The sequence below is a fragment of the Anarhichas minor genome, unplaced genomic scaffold, assembly GCF_050575085.1.
Source record: "Anarhichas minor isolate MPS153535 unplaced genomic scaffold, ASM5057508v1 ptg000058l, whole genome shotgun sequence".
Taxonomy (NCBI): Eukaryota; Metazoa; Chordata; class Actinopteri; order Perciformes; family Anarhichadidae; genus Anarhichas; species Anarhichas minor.
Window position 1 is genome coordinate 100,448 of NW_027466504.1, and position 15,818 is coordinate 116,265.

At 41.9% G+C, this 15,818-nt stretch overlaps 1 protein-coding gene across 1 annotated transcript; it reads left to right on the plus strand.

The window, feature by feature from the left end:
* The first annotated feature begins 1,243 nt into the window (after window positions 1-1,243).
* chchd1 (coiled-coil-helix-coiled-coil-helix domain containing 1) lies at window positions 1,244-4,719 on the plus strand. Its single transcript, XM_076077123.1, has 3 exons — window positions 1,244-1,561; window positions 2,509-2,627; window positions 3,984-4,719. The coding sequence occupies exons 1-3, from the start codon at window positions 1,423-1,425 to the stop codon at window positions 4,092-4,094; spliced, it is 369 nt and encodes a 122-aa protein (XP_075933238.1). The 5' UTR covers window positions 1,244-1,422; the 3' UTR covers window positions 4,095-4,719.
* Window positions 4,720-15,818: the final 11,099 nt, after the last annotated feature.

A 15,818-nucleotide genomic window follows, 5' to 3' on the forward strand; every position in this document is an offset into this window, starting at 1 on the left:
GTAGCCATGGGCCATATGTCAGATGAACGCAGTGAAGAGGAATTTTTCCACTGGAAACTGAACACAACCATTTCTTTCAACATGGATTGTATTTAAGGCGTTAGTCTTCTTCTACCACCAGTTGTTCTTTGAGTTCTTCTCTCTCCTCATGTCATTTTGGCAAAAAGTGTGTTGTTTACACTGCTACACACACCCCTTAGTATGTCTTTCATGTGTATTTAAAGGATTTATTCCACACAGAGTTGTGTAGCCGTGACACAGGGACACAGTGTTTTCCATATTTGAAACCTGTTTCTTTTTGCCTTGCATGTGTTGTCAAATTGAATGTCTGTTTCAGTGCAATGAGCTCTATCTCAGCCAGTGCATAAAGCGATATTTGCAAAGATGGGGAATGCATTTTGTTCTTTGTGTTGCTCACATTGTGTTCGAGAGAACTATGCACTGTAAAGCTAATCAAAGTTAGTATTTCATTAGGACTGAGGGTAAAACTAATGTCAACACGATAGAGTTCAAAAACAGAAAATAACATCACAATATAAGATTCAATTTAACATAAACACATGACATACACAAACATAAATCTGCCAGGACAATTTTATTGGTCGGCTCTTATATTCTGTCAAATTCATATACAGAAATCAATCAATCATCTCCATTCATTTTATTTCGCTAATTCATTTGAAATGTGATACTTAGAATAATAAAGCACAGATAGTTGATTTAATTTGTAATTCCGTACAGAGGAGGGATTATGGAAGAAAATAATATTGTGTTGGTTGCATCTACAGTTGATGGTCCGTATGGTACCATCAGAGGCTTCATCTCACTTCACCAGACTGAAGCTGAACACAATTCTGACAAGCCATTATGAACTCTGACGTCATGTGTATAAACAGATGAAAACAACGCATTTTCATACGAAAGTAGAGTTCATGTCAGATCTCAGTCGGGTTATTATACCGCTAAATATGTCGCTATTATATAGGTTATGACAAGGAGGCAAGGCATGGGAAACTGTCAGCCAATCACAGCAGTGGTGAATAACTGTTTTATTAATATTATTATCATTAGTCGTATTGGTGTTAAAGCATACTCTAATATGATATCATTTCAATCTTTTTTCGTGTTAGAGTCCTTTTCATCGTCGTATTGCTCATGGGCATAACTAACGGTAGTAGTGAGAGTTACGACAGCACCTAAATGTGGCAGTGGCTGGTTGTCGTACATTGATGTGTTTTACGACACTGAATTGTGACTTACGGCAAAACATGGCGCCACGCCGTTGAGCTTGATGAAGGGTTGAACTGAAGACTGTTCGCTTGTCCCGTCTTTTTTCGTTCACAGAGAGGTCCACGCGGTGTAGCAGCTCTCTCTGAGCCCCGGCACGGTGAGTGAGGAGCGGGAGACGGCTGGTGGAGAGACATGGCGGCGCAGGGAGGCATCTTGTTCCAGGAGAAGGTCAGCAGGTTGCTCAGCGGACACAACGGGAAACCAGTCCTGAAACCAAACAGGACTCTGGCTCTGAGAGATGCGGTAGCGAACCGCAAACTCAAGAAAGGAGGTATGACTTGCGTGAGCCGGTGTCTTCCGATGCAGGGTTACTTCCGTGAGGTCCGCAGTAGAGACACGAACATAACATGCCACTATGAATAACGACACAATGAATATCAAAGAACGTAAAACCAATCAATGTGTATACCAGTTTAGGACGCATGTTGTATAGATAGAGGAACATGGACGTTTGGCTGATACAATAGTTCTTGATTGGCTCTTACATCAGTCTGTCAACACTTTCTGACAGACTGATACTGTTTCCTCATCAAAGGTCCGCAACATCACAGAAATGTCTAACCTGTTCTATGATTTAGTGCCATATATATTATATATTATATATATATATATTATATATTATATATATATATATTATATATTATATATATATATATTATATATAATATATATATATATTATATATATATATACGGAAGTAGCCAACAGTTGTATTAACGTCAGTTTTCAAATTGAACTGGACGAATTATAAATAATACATACTCTAATAATATATCAATGTTTGGTATAGTTAGTTTGTTTAGACACTGGTAGTTAGTTAGGACAGTGGTAGTTAGTTTAGACTCTGGTAGTTAGTTTGTTAGGACAGTGGTAGTTAGTTAGGACACTGGTAGTTAGTTTGTTAGGATACTGGTAGTTAGTTAGGACAGTGGTAGTTAGTTTGTTAGGACAGTGGTAGTTAGGACACTGGTAGTTAGTTAGTTAGGACAGTGGTAGTTAGTTTGTTGGGACAGTGGTAGTTAGGACAGTGGTAGTTAGGACAGTGGTAGTTAGTTTGTTAGGGCAGTGGTAGTTAGTTACGACAGTGGTAGTCAGTTAGTTAAGACAGTGGTAGTTAGTTAGTTAGGACAGTGTCAGTTGGTTTTCTAAGACTGGTAGTTGTGCTGGTCCCACGTGGACTAGGTACTACAGGGTAAACATGGAGCTGTCTCTCCACAGAGGCCACCTGTATCACAGAGATGTCGGTCCTGATGGCCTGTTGGAAGCAGAACAGCTTTGTGGACGGTCTGTGCTCTACTGAGATGAACTCCTTCTACTCCTGTGTTGGGAAGGCTCAGGTATGTTTAATTACACAGCAACACAACTGACACACTAACTGGTTTGTGCTCTAACATGACATGCGTTTACTATTTTAATCAGGCTGAGAAGAGCAATGATAGATGGATGGATACTTTATTCATCCCCAGGGGGAAATGTGTTTGTAGCAGCAGCAAACGAAGTTACAGAGTAAACATAAAAATATTAAGTATGAAAGATGCTCAATATATACAATGCACGATTCTATGGCTCCTCTGAAGTGATGCCAACATTTGTTTTCCGATTGGATTTTTGGACATATAGGGAACACCAAGTCTCTCTTGCACTGAAACTAAAATATTATTATGCGCCACTGTTATTGTGATGAATATTATCGGTCAAGCATATATTAACTGACAAATTTGGTGTAATATTATTGCTGCATCCCTGGGACATTAGTTCCTTCTGTGTGGGTGCTTTTAGCAGCTGGACATCTAATTTCCATATAGGATGTTAAAAATGTCTTGATATGGATAAGAGAGTAGGGCGAGGTGACCTCATTAGTCTGTGAAATATGTCGAACTCAAACTGTTAACAGTTAATATGGCCTAAATGTCCCAGAACTCAATCTATTGAAAAGCAGGTCATTTAAAATGACGCTGTAAAATGTAAGAACCTGTTTAGGTTACTATTAACACTGAAATTGATGGGGGTAACATGTTAGGGTTAGAATGAGTCGGTCTTTGTGACGCTCCCTAACTTGCATTAGACTGATCTAAGAACAGAAGTAGAGATGTTCAGATACCATGTTTTCTATCCCCATTCTGAGGCCTGAACCAGCTAATCTGTATCGGCTGATACCGAGTACTAATACTAGTGCGCTAAAACACGTCTGGTAGGATTTTCCAGTGTCAAAATATTCCCAAATTGCTGCCATTGCTAGCTCAGGCTAACGTTACACTCTCCGCTAGCACCTGCCCGATCAGGACTGAGCATGTGCAGCTCTCAGCAGAAATGAGAAAGAAGCGAGGCGGCTCCATCGTCAGCTACTTCCACCATCGGTTTGGATGCAGCGATGGTTATGTCCAGAGCTGATGATGAAAGTAACTAAGGAGGGAGCCACCTCGGATCAGGTAGCAGGTGACACGTGTTAGTGTTGTTCCTGCCTCAGTGAGCTGATGAATGATATATTATGGAACGGGTCTCACAGTTTCCTTGATCTCCACAGCGTGTGCTCAGTACACACAGCTGGACTCACATGAGACATTTAGATATCAAAGTAGGCTGACTTTCTCCTCACAGAGCGCTGAAGAAAGCTTCCTTTCCTAGTTATACTTAATAAACACATTACTCACTAAAAAGCACTGATAACAAATCATCATCATCCTCTTTCACAGGCTGCGATGAAGAGTAAATCTGAACAGACCAGCCTCCAGGGAGGACGTCTGCACCCAAAACTAGCCACCACCCTGCTGAAGAGATATCCCAACCTGCGCACAGAGATCTAGGAGATGGACTTTTAACGCGTAGCTTTTACACGGACCTGAAATGTGCAGGATGTCATCACGTGAAGGAGTTATCAGCTACTGTATGAGTCTACAATGGGATGCCATTTACATGTATTTAATAAATAAAGGAAGGAGCAGAAAAAAGCGCACTGCAGCACTCCTTCAATACGTAAGCTCATTCGGTCACTTCACAGCCTTTGTATTCACAACACACTGTTTCATGCTCTGGATGTGTAATGGCCTCAGTTGGCTCTTATGAGCGCGATGCCATTTCATCTCAATCCAATTTAGCAGAGTGGTCTCATTAGTGGACGTGATGGAATTCTTCTTCTTGGGTTTCACGGCTCCTGGCTGGGAGTTTACCGGAATCTCTGAATGCCTCGTCATTCCTGTGGAAACTGAGATCGGTGCCTTAACATCAGCAGCCTGTCAGACGGATAGATTTCTGCTAATCACCGCTCAGTGTGGCTCCTCAATGGATTTTGACAGTTTCTTTCTTTCAGACTGTGCCCAGTTCCACGCTACACACTCATTCAAGGCAGGTTTTCAGTCTGTAGTGTATCCACAGTATAAAGTGACAAAATCCAGAAAGTCTGTGTGACTATTAAAGAAGGGTTCTGTTGAATGTGCCGTCAATGCTCCGATTGTCGCACATTACAATCCACAGAGCAACATGGAGGACAGAATGCTGGTTGATCAGCTGCTGAAACATCTGGAAAACAAAGCCTTTAGTTTTCTCTTGAGGAAGTTGACTTTTCAAAGTGTTTGTTGCACATGCTGTCATTTTAAAATGTACCAAAAACAATCAGGCACATTGATTGATTTGTAGACTCACACCGACGAATGAATACAGTGTACAAACTAACTGACCACAGCAGGTGTGTGGCATGGAATTGGGACAGCCTGTTCTGGCAGCATAAATCTGACTGGGTCTGGTCCAGGGGGGCATCAAAGTCTCAGACAGGCCCCCCTCACACAAAGCTGGAATCCCAAAGACACTCAGTGCTGCTGTTTGACATAACGTCAGACTAAGGGGTCCTCGGGTGTTTATTGGTTCCTGACCAGAGTGGTAACGGTACACCGGCTGTTAAAGCTGACCGTTCTCCCACCGTGGACATTTAAATGAAACGCAAGTACAGACACACACAGTGTATGTTGTTAATCATCATAGGACATTGGTTTAAAAGCTCACAGCAGATGTTATGTTTCATTAAGTACTTCATTTACATGCTATTTTTTTATCAGCCTTATTGTGTTTATTATTATAGTTGTGTTCTCATTCCTGGAAGGATGAGAACACTAACGATGTGAATAATAATCGTGCAGTGCTGTGATGTTTTCTGACAGTCATTGTACTGTGAGAACCTCACTCTGGGAAAGTCTCTTTAACCAAGTCTCACACACACACACACACATTGATAACTAGTGTAATAACTAATGTGACATTCACTGAGCCTCCCCCTTTGAGAAGCTCTGCACCGGTCCTCCCTCTGTCCTCGTGGTCCAGTACGTCACTGTCCGATCATATTCTGTGTTCCGGTATTTTGCTGACGAGTTCTGACACTTGACACCTGGTTGCCAAACCTCCAAACACACGATAACACAAAGACCGTGTTTGATCAGTTTGTCTTCTGGGTTGGATCCTCTAACAGGAAAGTTCTTTGGATAGAAGAGCAGTTGAATGTTCGTCAGTGAGTAAGGCTCAACTGATAACATTTTTATATAGTTGAATCAAAGCAGAGGCTGAGCTTTTTAGTATGGGCCAACAACACTGGATCCTACATTTCCCACAATGCAACTCATTAGCATCTTTAATTGGACTGTCTGATATCTTCTGAAGTGGTTGTGCTGCTCACTGAACCTGTGACCTCTCCTCCTGAGCTCATCATGGTTTGTGAAACTGGAGGAGCCTTTAAACTTCTCATCACCTTCATCAAAAGCAGCATTATTATTTATAGTATTATAGTTATTTATAGTGTTTTTTTCTCAGTGTCGAGCGCAGGTGTGGGACAGACTTACTATGAAAACCAGTTACCACGACTAAATATCAAGGACCAATACTTTATGAATCCAACTGTTATACAACATGTGATTACCTCAGAAAGAGCCAGCAGTGTACAGGCTCCATCTCAGCCAGCAGCAACAGTAAAACAATCTTGTGTCAGGCATTATAATATTGTAACTTTTACTGAAGTACAGGCTGACATTCAATTTTATGATTGACGTCAATGAAGACGTACGTTTTCACTAACGTTGCTCCAGTCTTTGTGCTCAGCTCTACTAAACTGTAAAAAGCAAGCGAGTTTGAAATTGGACTGTTCCTTGGATGCTCGATGCCTTCCTCGTGACCTCCCTCCATGTATTTCTGGCAGACATATCATTTTGATGATGAAGCTGTGAAGTGCTGATTTAGATGTTGTGTTTTGTCTGAGGATCAGGAAAGATTTGTACTATGCTTGCACAAGCCATTGTCAGAATGTGGTGTTTTGGTTTATCTGCCCGTCATCATACAGAACCATTTCCCCACCCTGCTTATCACTTCCTCCCAAACATGCAGACCTCAGAGGAAACTCCTCCGCAGCCCGCAGCAATCACTGTGACCAACACACCACAATGTCATTATTAACCATGTAAACAATAGTCTGAGGCAAATTGAACTGATTGACCTCTCATAAACTAGAAGTGTATATCTTCTCTAGCATCATTGTGAGATGCTCACAACACACAGTTCAGATCCTCTCCACTGGGGCAATATTTGACTTTGATCAAAGGGGGTTACCCAAATCTCAAAATGTTGACTTCTTGTGTTCATAAATAACAAGAAAAGACATACTGGACAAAAGTCACATGTATGACTTGCAGTCTCAACCTCCAGTATACTTTCACCACACCAATAAATGTAGCATACGGTACACATCTGAGATGCCAAGAATGAGTTTTTGAGAAGTGAAATGTCGCTGGCCAACAGGTTTTAGGTGAAGCTATTTGTACCTTTGCGTGCGTTGTTACCTGAGAACGACAGTTCTAGCTTGTGTGTCTGCTAGTGATGATGTGGAGACTCCACACTGGGTCACTTAGAAAGCTCATCAGCTACTGATACTGTCCCTGCATCAAAATGATTTAAAAACTCCATGATGATGAAATCATCAATAAAAAACATCATGAACATAGATCCCCAGTTCTATCCCAAACACACTGACAGGAAGCAGCCCACATGGAGATAAACTGGTGCTGTGAGGCGACAGTATGGAACAGGTTGGACAGCTCCTGGTGCTGAATTGAGGTCAAATGAATAACACAGTTTTATGAATCAAGGATGAATATCTTCAATTAAAGCAAACATCTAATTGCCCTGTACTGTTGATCCAAAAGAGATGAGCCTGTTTCAAACATCAATAACCAGATTAAAAGACTCTGAAAACCGCTTCTGCATCTCAGTTTGGGCTTAAAGGGTGCGGGTTTGGAAGATGTAGACATTTAGGATGTAGGAAGGGTCTCAAGACAGATGCTATTTAGTTGCATCATGGGAAGTTTAGGATCCAGTGTTTTGGAGCTTGACTTTTAGGGACAACAAGGTCTGGATATCTCGGCCATTGATGCTCTCACTTTGACCAACAACAGCTTTAGGGAAGTACAAAAACAGAGAAGTACTTTTATATCTAGGTAACGGGGGTATGGGTCTGAGCTGGTGTTACCCCCCACTAGTAAGACACAAACACATTGCTGTGTTGTCTGTTCTGTCTAAAACATTCCATTCCGTTATCCAAACCGCTTATCCTATTCAGGGTCACTGGAGCCGATCCCAGCTGACATCGGGCGAAGGCAGGGTACACCCTGGACAGGTCGCCAGTTTATCGCAGGGCACATGTAGAGACAGACAAACATTCACGCTCACATTCACACCTACGGGCAATTTCGAGTCTCCAAATAACCTAAGCTGCATGTCTTTGGACTGTGGGAGGAAGCCGGAGAACCCGGAAGGAACCCAGAGGGAACCCACGCTGCCACGGGGAGAACGTGCAAACTCCAGACAGAAGGACCGCCCGGATGGGGGATCGAACCCGGGCCCCTCTTGCTGTGAGGTGACAGTGCAAATGTTGACATACTGAGCTGCACAAGACAGCACTCAATCCCTAATAACTTTTTAGCTGCAGCTCAGTGTTGACATTGCACATTCTCTTGTTCATCAACGGCTTTGTACACACCATCCAAAATGCAAATAACTACTTAGTAGAGTGCCTTTCAAAACCACCCCAGTGCCTGGAGGTGCTTTCTGTTTTTGTCGATGCAGGGTTGATCTGAGAAAATGCCGCAATCTTTGACATCCGGCGCCTGAGTCCAGAGGCTTCTGAGGCCTCTGCCCCAAGAGGCCCACTGGAGAGGTTTGATGATACGATCGAGGATCAAGCTTTAGGATCCTCTGTGTTTGTGAGAGATTGCCAGAAAAAACAAATGTGCCAAATGTGCCTGTTAAAATCCAGCCGATCAGGCCTCTCTGATGTGGAGAGAGCTCGTGGACTCGCCCTGCTTATCTCAGTCTGTGGTCCGTGTTACAGTGACAGGATGTTGACTTCCACTGCTGTTGATTTCAGAGCCTCCAGTGTTTCCCGGGTGTCAGATCCTCACTATCAGTGAGTGTAACCTCTCCAGACAAAACATGACTTTATCAAATTAAGACCACACCCCGATGAGATATCTACCAGGTTTTTAAAGGCCAGCATGTCCTGAAGGAGCTGTGGCAGTTAGTATGTACTCTTCAGTACTTTAAAGGTGCTACCCGGTCAGCAACTAGGGTCTGGTCCTGGTCGCCCCCCCCGACTTCCCACCGGATCAGCAAACTGTCCGTTGCTGCCGTTACACATGTAGATCCAGGGCTCCAGAGGTTTAGTGCTGGCTGAATGCGAGTTACTATAGCTAACTGCTAACTCCTGTCCCCTCTTTTGTTCTGTGCATAACTGATGACTGAACATTTAGCAGGGATCCAGAAGTGGAGGTGAAATGCTGTCTAATTGTTTGGAGCAAGGGTTCAGATCTTACCTGCCCGTCTTCCCACCTACCTGCCCACCTACCTACCTACCTACCTGTCTATACCTACCTGCCCACCTACCTACCTACCTACCTGTCTATACCTACCTGTCTTCCTACCTGCCTGTCTACCTTACTTTAAGAGTAACAGGTGTCAGCTCCAGTTTAAATGGATCAGATTCATCCTCCTAATGAGAGGTTTGGATGTGTTTGGATGTGTTTGGATGAGTTTGGATGTGTTTGGATGAGTCCTGGTCCCAGTGGTTAGCCCACATGCTCAGCAGCTTTGAGTCTCTTGGGGTTTCTCAGTCACAACTTGAACTCCTTCTCCCCTTTCTGCTGAGAGCTCTGCTGCTCTTCGTGTGCTCTTTAAGCACCACGGGGCTTCTCTGTATTCTCATGTTATCTATAGCTAGACTGTGTCATATATCTGGCACCTCAAGGCTGTTATAAGGCATTATTGTAAAGATACATTATTTACAGAGGCTCCACTGGCAGTCGTTGACATGCGAGCTGAGTATGAGGGCGTCACACTGCTGATCTAAAAAGGATACAACCTCTCAGCGGCGCGCGTGTGTGAAAAAGAGAGAGAGAGAGAGAGAGAGAGAGAGACACACACACACACAGAGAGAGAGACACAGAGAGAGAGAGAGAGAGAGACACACACACACACACAGAGAGAGAGAGACACACACACAGAGAGAGAGAGAGAGAGAGACACACACACAGAGAGAGAGAGAGAGACACACACACAGAGAGAGAGACACACACACACAGAGAGAGACACACACAGAGAGAGAGAGACACACACACAGAGAGAGAGAGAGAGACACACAGAGAGAGAGAGAGAGACACACACACACACACAGAGAGCGAGACACACAGAGAGAGAGAGAGAGAGAGAGAGACTTTCCTCGCCAACAGCGCGTCATTTTTAGCTTCAGAGCGGGTTGGATGTCTGGACGTGAGTTCAGAACGGAGCGGACCATAGCCGGTGTCTCTGAATGTGTTTACCCGTCAACTAGCTATCTGTCGGAGGGGAACACTTCTCAGGAGGCGGGGGAAGCCGGTGAAGGTGTATGTGGAGGGCGTGGAGGAGATGGTTCCTACAGCAGGATGGACCGGGTTCGTGTCCCGCTGCTGTCTGCTCTTAACCCTGTGCGTGTCTGCAGAGGTAAGCGGGCTGCTGCCTGTATGTTGTTTACGATCTGTCTGTGAGCCCGGACCGGGCTTTATTCTAGGACTTTGTCATTTCCTCACGATTGAGGAAGTTTCCTGGAATTAAATTCGGTTGCCTTCTAATTAATGACAGGGAAATATAATAATCTGAGGCACTTTGAGATTATTTGAATTAGAGAATTTCGTTGAAATAACATCAACAGGGCCGTAGAACATTAGATCAAATAAATATAAAAGATGTGATTTTTATTTAGTCTGTGTACGTAAACTAATGCGCACTTTAAGTCAAGCTGAGATCTCGATGAAATCATTGAGATCATTTAAACTGAGCGCTCTGAACACAACCCAAAATATACACATGCACTATGATAAGTAAGTACAGACGAAACATGTCCAAGTGCTGCGGTCTGTTTGTTGTTTCATTGGTGGTTGGTCTCCTCTGTTTGCTTCATATTATCAGCAGGTCAAAGTCTACCCTCATTTTGATTCATATCACATTATTGAACACCACAGTTCAACAGCTCTTTCAGGTGACGCAGTTTTAAGTGTTTCAGATGGACTTCAGCCCATTGTTCCCTCTAAACTCCCAAACCGGATCAAATCCAAATGTAAAGGTGGGGTTGGTAATCATCTTCAAAAACATTTTTGATATTTTTGTCATCCATTTTCATGACATCCTGCAATCAATTCATCAAATCCTCTGAAAAAAAAATGAAAACAATCCGGTATCTGTGGCTGGACTGTGATAAGCCGTCCAATCATTTCATTCAGCCTGAATGGAACGTTTGGACGGGCTACCTGCCTGTCTACCTGCCTGTCTACCTGCCTGTCTACCTGCCTGTCTACCTGCCTGTCTCCCTAAATATTGAATGATTTGTATGAATGTTTGAGGATACACATACTTTTGTGAATTCATCTAATGTCAAATGCATATTAATGTCCACATTGCTGGCCTCCCCAGACCTCCCTCCACAGCCACTCCCCAAACATTATCATTATGAATGTAAACAACCAACATGACTACTGTTAGTCTCACAGCTGTTAAGATAGACTCCTGTGACGAGGGATGTGTTCATGGGCAGAATTTGACAGGCAGTTAGACCGGCTGGTATATAGGTATTAGGATTTTGTTATTTTTTTGTCAGAGCATTTGATTTAATGATTGCTGTTGGGATTTAAAGATTATTTTAACAAATATTAACAAAACAAATGTTTCTAAAGTACATTACCAACCCTAGCTTTAATTCGAGCAAGATACTGAAAAAATTATTCTAGATTTAAATGTTAAAGGAAAACTGCCCAATTTGATACTGAATGATTCAATGATACTAATGATGAGTTGATCTCGTTTCATTGCACCTTGAACACAGAATACTCTCCTTAATCAGACTCCACTCCCTTTGGCTATCTGCAGTGTTATTAACAACAATGTCTAGCCCTTTGGAATCAAGTGGTCACTGACTGGAAAGCATATACTGTATATTAGAACAATATCAGAACAGCAACCAAAAAAAAAAGAACTTGGAGCAGTAACATCTGGCAAAACCACACGACTGCAACTGCTGCTGTAAGCATAAAATAAAATTAAAGGAATAGTTCACCGAATAACATTTAACACCTGCAGGATTCATACGTATGGAATATGTCAGCTGTAGTCAGATTGGTATCAACACAGATACAGTGGATTACATCGGAAATCCAGTTTCACAAGACATGTGTCAAAACATGTCAAACAATTAAATACAACATGTATAGAAACGTCTCAAACTGCTCTAGCAGCATCATCACCTTATCACCTGACCATCTGTGTGCTTTGTATGTACCAAACATAATTTGCAAAAATAGGCCTAAATATAGATAAATACTAGAAAGGTGCCCTCAGTAGATTGCATTGACAGAAATGCCTTTTGCTACTGAAGCAAACTCCTTCTCCATAGCTGTTTTGTCTTTGTCATATGTGCAGGTATATTGTTTGGTAATGAGTGGGGGTGTTCAGGACACGGGGCTCAGCATTGTGAAGGACACATAATCTCCTAATACTCTGCTGACACAAACTGGCTTATAAATGTTGTTGAGGAAACGCTGGTAAAGTCAGTTCTTTAACAAATTTAACAACAAGGAAACTCTCCTATGGGCTCCAAAGTCTTCAGTACCTACGATGAAAGTTGGGTGTGTGGCATGAAAACGGTGTAAAAGTTTTGTAGTTTGCCACACAGTAACATATGTCTGTGGCTTGATCACTTCTTCACTTTTCGTGAAGAAAACTCTGTACTTGTTCAATGATTTTAGTTTTTTTAAATGTTCACAGGTCACTGAAGGTGGACACTTGGATATTGTGCAGAGTGCAGGCAAGTATCATTACTACCTGTTGTCAATAATGTTTTTCCAAAGCACATGTTTGCATGTACTCCAGTAATTCTAGTGAATGCCATATATTAGGAACTCCTTGAGGGAATTTCTTCACATTTTTTCAAACGTCCACTTGAACTCGAGGATGAATTGATAAGAATTTGATGATCAAAGTTCACACCATCCAATTCTCGTGAAGGCGATATCTCAGGAATAATTTATATATATTTGTGTATTTGTATTTTAGATCTGGATTAATTAAAGGCTGTCAATATCATATTCAGATCATTAATATCTCAACAACTATCATCTATGTAAAGATGTAGAGGAGTAATGTCTACCTGAGCAGAGAATGAAGTCTCTCTCCCTCTGGGTGTGTTGTTATCAGAGCTTCTACTCTCTTTGTTCACATAGTCGCCCGTAAATGTTAGTGCACGTGAGCGTTCCTTTCAGTGCATGTGAGCGTGCCCCACTGGTTAGCTCACAGCTGCCGCTCTGCACTGCTCTCATACGGCGGTTACAACTGTAATGTAGTGCCCATCCTCCGGTTCCCCCTCAGTTGACACTGTCAGCTCAGTCTCAGCCATCGCCATGTTGAGAGCCGTGTGGAGGCAATAGATGTGTGAATTCGGTATTGAGCACCTTTTAGGTCAGCTTGAAGAGATCTGCTTTCACTTTGACGTTAAAAGGTTTTTTCTCCTGTTAATCAGTGTCCAGTAATAATACCATCCACAGTGATTGAATGCTGAAAAAATTAAAGTTAAAAAAATCCAAGGTGAGGATGAATCATCTGTATGGGTACTGCACATGCATTTAGACACACCTGTGAATGTAGTAGACACAGGATGAGAGATTGTGCACAATGTTTTCTAAAGCTAAGTTCCTGTAAAGCTCTAGCTGGGTACGAAGAGCGTCATTGTGTCTTGTTTCTTATCCTGCCCATCTTCAGTTACGCCATAGTTACTAATTCTCTTCACCCTCAGCAGACAGTCTAATGAAGTTTGCAGCCGACAGTGTAGCCTTTATGCTCCTTCTGTCTGTTGTTCTCTCCAGCCCTCCCTGTCTCAGCTCTCTGCTCTCTCCCCTCCAGTCACAGCATGTCTGTATACAATAAACCAGTACCCTGTACTGTTCCACCCCCACCACCAGCCTGTGTATCAATCCTGTGCCTATGGCTCACGGTCACAGTTAAAGCAGAGAGAGTCCATGTAGATTACCTAATTTCCATGCTTCGTGACTTATGGCAACAAGGCCTGAACACTAATGGGAACAAAGCCTCACTGACTTCATGCCTGTCAGATACTCCCGCTGGAAAATGGATGAGTTGACTGTTGAGTATTTTATGTGTGGCAGCTGTGTTGCAATCTACAAGAATCTACATGTGCCAGTGTTGAGTTATTGACTGTAGGAGTAAATCAGGGTTGTTCTTGTTCTTGTGTGTGTGTGTGCATGTGTGTGTGTGTGAACTAGTCTCATAGCGTCTGCCCAGGATGTAGTTTTATAGTTGGTGGTGCTTCTGGTTACTATTAAGTGTCTTCCCTGCATTTCTGTATTGTCTTGTTAAACCACCATCTGCCCACCAGATGAATGTGTGAAGTTTGAAATGTACTCTAGCCTCATAGAACTTGTTTTTAGCTATCGCTCCAGGATCCCATAACCCGAGGAGGGGTTTGAAAACGGCTTTTAATCCCACTGAAAACAGGAAGTCAGCAAATGAGGATCCTACTGTAGCAAAAAATAAAGATCCTAATGGAGTTAAAAAGCAGTGATCATTTGAGCAGGTTAGCATTTAATTCAGCTATGGTACTGTTCAAAATGTTTTTCCAGTGTTAAACCAATGATCACCTCTGACCATTCATATGCCAGTGAAACAGAGAGGTATAAATAAAAGATGCACTCCGATGCTTTACTTAAGTGAAAGTAACAATACCACAATTTAAAAGTTCTCTGTTACAAGTAAAAGTATTGCATTTCATTGTTTTACTGACAGGGCCAGAGTGTAGCAGGAAAGTGTTTTTATGACATTTATAATGAGGTTAAATGAAATATTCTGGCCATTATTAAAGGGGAAAATAAGGACTGATAGCTGCTGCCACACTGTCAGTGTGGACACCACAGCCGTGTTCAGTGAGCAGCCGTCAGGCGCCGCTCACGCAGGTCGTGTGGCTCGGGCATAAGCAGCATTTTAAGCAGCTGTTTGAGGTGGAGCTCATCTTAAACTACTTTATATACAGTTGGCTAATTTAACAGTGTATCATATGTTATAAGCTCCTCATATGTTTTATATGTTGTTACAGCCTAAAGCACTGCATTAGACTTTTGTAGTTTAATGCAGTGCTTTATTTTATGGTAAAGTACCCTTTAGGGTTCTTAATACTGATATATTGTATTCACAATACTTACTGTAGTGAATTAGTTTTATACAGAAATAGTAAGGATCCACAGTTGGTGCCAAATCAAAGATTTGAATAGAACAAACTCAACTAATACATCACAAATCTACACTGAGGAAATAAAGGTGGGGAAAAAGAGAACCTAACTACTCAGAAATAAACTCAAACATTACACACACGACACATAACCTCTACAGGGTACATACAGAGCTGTTCTCTGCATAAGCAACACACAATAGTAGAATCATTTGAGATTAGAGTCGAATCAGTCTCCCCTCCCCACACCGGCATGGTCGGACACACCGTAAAGACTAGTTTTTTGATATCATGATTTACACTAATATTATTAAGCTTCACTAGTGGCCCCAAGAGGCTGTAAAATACATTACACCTCAAAATCCAAATTTTGCTCTGAACCAACACTGTAAGAAACGTACTGTGAAATTCACAGTTATTAACTGGCAGCAATTGACAAGTTACTTACTGTAAAAAAAAACACAGTAACTTACTGTGAAAATAATCACAGTAATTGTTACCATGTATTGTATTTTTTAATACAGTAGCAGTTTTATATTGTGAAATCAAACAAAGTAACTAAAGTATTTACTGTATTTTTAATTACAGTAGTAGTGTTATAACCGTAATATAAAGAACAGTAATCTCCAAGTATTGTAATTGTTTTGACGGTTATAGTGTTTAAACTGTAAAATAAAACACAGTAATATCAAAGTACCGTTTTTTTTACGGTAATACTGTTTAAGCTGTAAAATATAAAATA

Coding starts and splice junctions, on each gene's coding strand:
- chchd1 (XM_076077123.1), top strand. CDS start 1,423: ATGGCGGCGCAGGGAGGCATCTTGTTCCAGGAGAAGGTCAGCAGGTTG. Junction 1,562..2,508: donor CCGCAAACTCAAGAAAGGAG/GTATGACTTGCG, acceptor GTCTCTCCACAG/AGGCCACCTGTATCACAGAG. Junction 2,628..3,983: donor CCTGTGTTGGGAAGGCTCAG/GTATGTTTAATT, acceptor CCTCTTTCACAG/GCTGCGATGAAGAGTAAATC.